This window comes from Amphibalanus amphitrite, unplaced genomic scaffold, assembly GCF_019059575.1.
Source record: "Amphibalanus amphitrite isolate SeventyFive unplaced genomic scaffold, NRLGWU_Aamphi_draft 000175F_arrow, whole genome shotgun sequence".
In the NCBI taxonomy this organism is placed as follows: domain Eukaryota; kingdom Metazoa; phylum Arthropoda; class Thecostraca; order Balanomorpha; family Balanidae; genus Amphibalanus; species Amphibalanus amphitrite.
Window position 1 is genome coordinate 71,499 of NW_024881670.1, and position 7,954 is coordinate 79,452.

At 52.9% G+C, this 7,954-nt stretch overlaps 1 protein-coding gene across 1 annotated transcript; it reads left to right on the forward strand.

The window, feature by feature from the left end:
* The first annotated feature begins 1,787 nt into the window (after positions 1-1,787).
* On the forward strand, positions 1,788-3,817 carry LOC122383847. The gene is made up of 2 exons (XM_043370643.1): positions 1,788-2,110; positions 2,563-3,817. Exons 1-2 carry the CDS (start codon positions 1,829-1,831, stop codon positions 3,589-3,591), a joined length of 1,311 nt encoding a protein of 436 aa, XP_043226578.1. The 5' UTR covers positions 1,788-1,828; the 3' UTR covers positions 3,592-3,817.
* The last annotated feature ends 4,137 nt before the right edge of the window (positions 3,818-7,954 follow it).

A 7,954-nucleotide genomic window follows, 5' to 3' on the forward strand; every position in this document is an offset into this window, starting at 1 on the left:
CGGTGATGCCTCAAAACGGCTGGGATCGTCTCAGATCGTTACGAGGATAGATGCACGAGCGCATCGGGCTGAGTGAGAAAGCAGAGCTGCTCGGCCAGGCTAAAGTAAGCATGCTGGTTTGAAGAATTGCCAACCGTAGTGCGAAGTAGTTGCCAGCGCCGTTCAAACATCGTCGGCGGTGGCGCCTCAAAACGGCTGGGATTGCCTCGGAGTAATTTCAGGATAGGTTCAAGAACGTATCGGGGCTGTGTGAGAAAGCGAAGCTGCTCCGAGGCTGTAGCGTGATAGTTTGAAGGCCTGCCAACCACTGTGCGAAGTAGCTGCGGGTGCCCTTCAGATGTCTTGGAGATGGCTTTGGGGGTCAGGCGTCAGCTACGAGTTTCCGGGATCATCCAGCTCCTTTACTGACGGACTTGGAGGGACAGGAATGAGCTCGAAGTCGACATTTCTTATCCCCCTCGTTTCAACAGTCAGAACTCGTACCGAGCTCGCGCGCCGCTCTGGGAGGCCGCCGTCGGTATCCGGTGGGTGTGGACGGCCGCGGCGCGGCAGCCGGTCATTCTCACGCGCATGGGGCGCGGTCATATCTCGCTCCGTGCGGTCGGCCGCATTGCGCGCGTCATTTCGGCGCCAGCCACCGCAGCGGTCTCAGGCATAGCGTCGCGGCGGCGCGCTCGATACCGCAGGCGCTAGACTGCGGCAGCGGCGGTATTTTAGGCGGGCGAAAGCGGCGGCAATTCTGCGTGATGACGCGGGGGAAGAGCGGCACGCACATTAGATCCCGCCAGATGACCTCGATCTCTGCTCGGAGGCTAATTACAGCTGGGGCTATTTAGTTCACCTTTTTCGTGCGTGACATTAGTTCGGTTTGTTGCTGCTGTTAGGTGAAAAATAAAACTTTCGCACACCGCCATAAATACCTGTCAAATAGAGTACTAACCACTATATTGTTTATATCTCGTCACCGAATAAGGTGTTTGTCGTAAAATTATTGGAAATCGATATTTACAGGCACCCTGGATATTTTTCCACGCAGGCATCTCTATAGATAGGCAATAGGCAAATACCGACCTATGTATACCCATATAGACCTCGGTATAAATACCAAGGTCTTCGCTCCACTTTCATCCCTGTTAACCGGCTGCCGTTGACCTCGAACCCCCCCCCCCCCCCCAAAAAAAAAAAACTACAGGTGACCTAACGTAGTGAGTAGATGGTATGAAGGGATGGGTATTTTGAGCATTGAAAATGATGGATGCCGTAGCACTTAGCAGCTGTATCTTTTGAAACTACTTATATCAATGAAAGTGTTTATCAAGACACATGCAAAAAAAAACGTTGTATACAATGTTAGATTTTAATAGAAAAATGAGTGGCGACACATTTTGAAGACAATTCGTTTCGTTTACATTCGTTGTTCATTTATACGAAGTGCAAGTTATACGGTTATATAAGCCGGCAAATAATTCTGAAAATTTCATTTTTAATGCCAGTATTGTGGACGCATTGTGACTGGTAATTGGTATTGGCTTTCGCCCTTGCTACCACTCGACTAGCCTTCGCTTTGTACATATTTACACAATGCACATATGTTTGTCGTCAGCAGGTGCTATTTTGGCAATGACATGAACTTGTAGGTGCGATGACCAGCATAGCTTAGTGGAATCATACCAAGGGCGCATGTACAATGTATCATTATTATTACATAAACCTTATCTACTGTAAAAGCCAGCATCACACCACTGCCGTGTGAGCCGGCCACCTGTCTGCTTCCGATAGTGCCGGTTTTAAGCTCAGCCCAGCCCCCACCGCGTCTCACTCTCTCACCATGGCACCTCGCGTCCTGACCTGGGCGCTGACCTGCGCGCTGACCGTTCTGGGGGCCAGCGGTCTGCTGGTTGATCCCCCACGTCTGCTGGGCGAGCTGAAGCTGGCCAACGCTGCCTTCGTTGAGGTGTACACCGCTCAGAGGGGAGAGGGAGATGACGTAGCCAGGAAAACGCTGTATGTCAGCAGCTTCAACCCGGGAAATATCATCGGTGATGATAAGGTGTACTACCTGCGCGCGCCCGGCAGGCAGATGGCCCCCGTCGCCGAGTGGGACATGAAGGTAGGTGGATGCTTGGAGGTAGAAGCAGTGGTCGTATTGGTCTCATTTTCAAGAGTTTGGTTCAGCTCCTTGGAATCGGGGCATATGTAGAGTCATCAGCTAGCTTCATAAGCGGTGTATTTTACCCAGCAGTAATAACTGTTGTCGGCTGGCTTTCTTGCTTTACGGCACGTTTGCTTCTCCAAGAACACTTAATTTTTTTTGTTTGGTTTGTTTACTAAATAAAAGTTTCCATTTCCCACATAATCAAGTTTTTAAAATGTCATTTTATGGAAGTCCCAAGTGTGTAGCGGCTCATCCTATAAAGCAAATGAACCGTAACCATTTCTCACGACTATCGTGACCGAGCGAGTCTACTCAAGCATACCGCTGATCATTTCAAACCACACAACCATCCACACACCGCTTCCTGAGTCTCGGTTCCACCTGACCTTCCCCGCTCGGCTGATCAGGTCTTGGACCACCACGCCGACTGGACCAACGACATCTGCTACACTCCCCCGGAGGCGGTCGGCTTCGAGGGCGTCACCGTGACCTCCGGCTTCCTGGTGCCGTTCAAGACTCACGGAAAGCTGCAGGTGTTCAACACGGAGGTTGAGCCGCCGGCGGGCCCGTACCTGCTCACCACACTGGACACCAAGGACTGGGCTTACCACCGCGCTCTCTGGCACGATATGGATGGAGATGGCGACCTGGACCTGAGCACCGCTCGCTTCCATCAGAACTCGATCACTGGACACATCACTAAGAGTTTCGCCTACATGACCAACGATGGCGTCAACCCGGCCGACTCCGGCCGCTGGCACCAGGTGGAGGTGATCGCTGACGGTCCGGACGTCGGCTTCCGCTGGCTGAAGCTGCCCTCGGGAGGTAAGACGTACGACGTCCTTCTCGGAGGAGAGTTCTGGAACGAGCGTCTGACCGTCTACTGGACCGAGGACGGCGACTGGTCCAACCCGGAGAACGTGCAGAGCCGCATCGTGGATGACACTACGGGACAGGTCTTCGACGTGTTCTACGACGACCTCAACGGCGACGGCGTCCCGGAGGTGTGGGCCTCCTGCTTCGACCTGCCCAACAAGAACGGCTCGCTCTACAAGTGGACCATCCCCGACGACTTCATCAACGGAGACTGGGAGCGCACCACCCTCGACACCAACTTCCACCCCAACTCGATGCTGTTTGGCGAGACGATGAGCCCCGGAAGTGCCATCATCTTCCACCCGAGCGATGCCGCGCGCGACGCCGGCAACAAGCCGCTGATTCTCCTCTCTGGTGACGACGATGGCAACCAGTACATCCTGCAGCCCGTCAGCCAGGACCCGTCCGACTGGACGTACGCCCGTCAGACCCTGGTGGAGACGGGAGGCACTACTGCCGGTCAGGTCACCGCCGACGACATCGACGGCGATGGCTTCACGGAGCTCATCACGGCCGGCTACACCGTCGGCAAGGTCTACGTCTTCACGTACGCGCCGTGAGAGGACTGACGCATCTTGATGCGACCTCTTCTGGCACTCGCGGGATGGCAGAGAATGGAGAGAAAGGAGACAAGAGGAGTCGAAGATGAGACGGAGGCGGAGAAGAGCCCAGTTGCTACATCTCTCGCGAAACCTTGATGAGTTTATATACATGCGTGACCATTTTATTGTTTTGATTGTGTGTTTTACGCGTTCATATTTAATAAACATTGTTATGTGAAGTAAATACGGCATATCGATTGTGGCATCCGTATATTATCATTCACAACCTTCGAATATCGAATGAAGACATCCGAAATATAGTCAATCACGCAAATTTTCCATTACGTAATTATCGTCACTGCGTGTGAACTGTACACGTGCCATCCTTCCCACCCCTCCCTTCTCCGTCTCCCCCTCCCTCTCCCCGATAACAGAAAGCAATTGCCCAGGCCCACTTCGCTTATCGGGCCCGGCCAGTCAGAAGCGAGCCTGTGGTGCTAGCGCCCACTGCGGACGTGCAGTCTCCTGTCTCCCCACCGCATGAGCGCGAGCGGCTTCCAGGATACGTCGCTCGGATCGCGCCCATGACCGTATATGACCAATATAGCGTCACAGATCCCAGCCATGCCACGGATTTCTTCTCTCTGAGACGCTGAGCATGCCTTCGGACGGGTTGGTTTGGCTCTCATTAGCGGATGGAGGCCATTGAGACTGAGTTGATATTGCGTCTGCTGCATAGCATGGGCTATCACCATCTGTTGCTCTGTTGGCACCGAGCCAAGCAATGAAAGGAACAGGATCAGTAACCAGCAGGCGGATCGGTCGGGCTCGTGGTTAGTACCGGTCTGACCGACGCTACCTGGTGCGCCGGACTACAGTGGTATGACGAACATTTGAGGGCGCCAGTGTTTACTACCACATACTGCAAGGGTTCTAAACATTTTTCCTGTTTTGTTTCTTTCAGTGATGTCTTAAATGATCTTAATTTTCATCCACATTAATCAGAAAGCGCCACATACCCACCAGACCCGAGCCCACCTGGCCACTATCGGCACGGTCCGCACCGGCTCGACTATCGGTGCGGTCTGGACTAGTACTCCGTCGCCGGCGCCGGGTGCCGAGCGCTCCAGAGCTCCAGTCAGTTGTGGCTTCAGCTGGAGAGAGGGTCGCGTGCTTCTACCGAGAGGTGTGCTGGCTGTGTGTGCATGAAGTGGTGGACAGAGCGGATAGAACGAGTCGTGATCATGTGAACTAACTGCGGATCATGGAGGCTTTTAAAGGTGGGAGATGATCTTTCGGCTCTTAGAAACGTAATTACAAGGTTCCATTGATATGTGACCAGTGACCACCTGCTGTCACTTACCTAATCTCTTTTTGCTTAATTCCAATTCGCCGGTGTTCGATGTTGCACGTGATACACCATGACCGAAGCAGCACACTTGGGTTGATAAATGTTTCATTTATTGGTCCCATATATTTCTCTTCGTTTCTAAGCTAACTGCATTTTCTATAGTTTGACTATAATAAATGCCGATATAACTATAGCTATTTACCAGGCCTAGTGTAGTGTTAGCTAACTGTTAAGCCTTCTTTCAGTAACCTTGCTATAACAGCATTGACATTTTGTTGTAGCTCACGAAGCTTTAATAGTATCGTTAGAGTTGTGTCGAGTTATGACCGTTTATCATATACGTTTTACCTTCCTCACTCCCCCTAAATACTGGAAGATCAATTCTTGCAGATGTTTGATAATGTTAGAATCATAGGAAACTGGTATTTTGGTCGAATGACATTAACAACTTATGATGGATCTAGCCGTTTTTTTTTGTGGTCGGCATGAAACATGAACCATGAAAAGATCACGCCTATATATTCGGCGGCCCTTTCGTTCCCATATCCCATGCGCAGGTCTCAAAGCAGTTATGTGATTTATCATGGCTCGTTTCCCGCATACATTATCAATAAGCAGTAGCGAGTATCATGACCTCACAACTTCTTGCATTCGATGACGTCATCCAAATCTCGTCTGTCAGCAAGCCTGGCATTCTTCTGCTCCATATAAGGCAAAGCCGTCTTCACCCTGCCCTCGTGAGTCACGTTCTTGTCTCTTGCTTTCAACCGGCTGTCGACGGCTGCTCTAATCCGCTGCCGCCCTTCTGTTGGCTTTCCGTGCGGCCAAAATGGAACATCGAGCTCCCGCGCAGCGCCCAGGTGCAGATTGTAGGTGTCTGAATGGTGTGTCCCCAAATGGAGCTATCTACATACAAAGCTTCCCAGCATTTGCCATTCCAAGGATCTGCTTCTGGGTCTTGGAAACTCTTATCTTGCTTCGTACTTTCCCACGGAAGTTCTTCTCGTGATGGAAGCTGTTAGTGTTGCGTGAGAAGAGAATCAGCGACCGGGCTGTCGCTCCACGCTAGTTTATCCCTCCGGTGACACATCTATCTAAACATCTGACTGGTCAGGTCTTTGCCCCATGCTGACGATACTCTTTGAGCCTGCTGGACTGGTCTGCCCTGCTGAAGATGCTGCACGTGCGTCTCACCAACCCCCGTAGTCGCTTGATCCAAAGTACAGCTATCTCGGCCGTTTGACGTGGTTCTCCGCTCTGGTAGCTACCGAGTACCATGGCAGCACTGCTCCCGTATCTCTACCTCTGCCTACCGACCTGGGGTCAAATGGCGTCACCCGGGTCTCTCCGTTCAGCGCGGCGTCACCACGGTGACAAAGCAGGCGTCACGGACCACTGCTCGGGTCACGGAGGGGAGGTGGGGGGTCGAATGAACCGTGCCACGAACGGTGGGTGCTGAGACGCAGACTAGTGCAGCCACGGGTCTAAAGGATTTAAGGCTGTATAGGAAGACACCGAAACATGCTCCCGGGTTTTTTGTTGGACATACCCTGAGGCCTTGTTTGTACGACTGACAGCCGTGTATTCTGTTATCAACGACTTCACGGCTCGTTCAGGCATGACACCGTAGCCCAGTGTCCTCCACACACCTGCTACGATCCTCCGTGTAGGGAGGCGGACACAGGAACTACGCTGGTCTGTCCGTGTCCCGCCGGCTTCCTACCCGTGTCCCAGCGTCATCCGGTTCCATGTGCCTGCTGTGGGCCAGGGTCGGGCGGCTGACCCCGCGGCACCGGCAGCTACATCGGCGCAGCGCCGGCGTCTCAAGGTGATATCCACCCAGTACACGGCACCTGCCCAACCGCTGCCTTATATGTCGCCAGTACCGATCACCGCCGTCACGAACTGCCTACATTGCTGCTGGGTGCTGGTATGCCGGCTGGAAACGCTTGCTCCCGCGGGTTGTAATTGCGACCGAGCGGGAGCGCCGGGCGACTCCTCCCGCGGGTAGATCGGGCTGTTATCTTCCGTCCAGCTGAGGGAGATATTAACAGCTCGGTCAGCTCAGCAGCGGGAGATATTAACAGCTCGCCGCCATGTGCGCCCCGCGTCGGGACGGCCGACGCGGCTCATTTTCAGTTGCGTCACCGCTACAGGCGCTGTCGGTTACGACATGACGTGGCCAGCCTGTGTGAGCCGAGGATCGCCTGCTCTGTAGTCTGTACTGACGTCCTGTGCGAGCCGCGGGTCGCGAGTGCGAGCTCTAGTCTGTATGCTGTATAGACTCTGTTAGCTTTCCGCCCAGTATGTGTAAAGTTTGAATTCCGTGGATCTCCCTGTCCAGTCTGTAAGCCTGAATTCTGTGGATCTCCCCGTTCAGTCTGTAAGTCACACGGAACTCCGTGCATCTCCGGCCAATCTGTGAGAGTTGCCGACCTGCAGTGCACCCCGGCCACCTGTGACCGAAACCAACTGACCGCGCCTGATCGGCCGGTCACGCCGAGTTATGGACCACCCGAGCAGAATCTACACAGGTTTCACCCCTCTACCTACCCACCAATCCTCTGTCTCTTTGTTATCCACCGGGGGTCCACATTCTTCGTCCATGTCACCCTGGTCAGTCGGTTTATGATGAGCTGGTCGTTCACCCATTCTCGAAATTCGTATATGCATGGACGGAAGTAAAGTCCGTGTTTACAGGGACGTCCACGTTTTTCGGTGTCACGCCGTTGCCGTTGAATTTTCGACGATGCCCTCTTGACATGACAACCAGCGAAGTTGCCCGCTTGTTACTAGCCCGATTCTGTGCCGAAATTGACGTGTTTAAGGGTAGAGAATTCGACCGACATACATGGACCAAAAAAAGATGTGATAAGGGTGTTTGCATGGACAGTGGGCGGAGCCTAATTTCTCTATGAGTTATTTTCATATATCCATGGACTTGTGGGCGGAGCTTAACACAGTCCATGTAAGCACGGTTTTATTCGCTTACTCGATTCGAAAGCATGAACCCGTCCTAGTATCACCTTT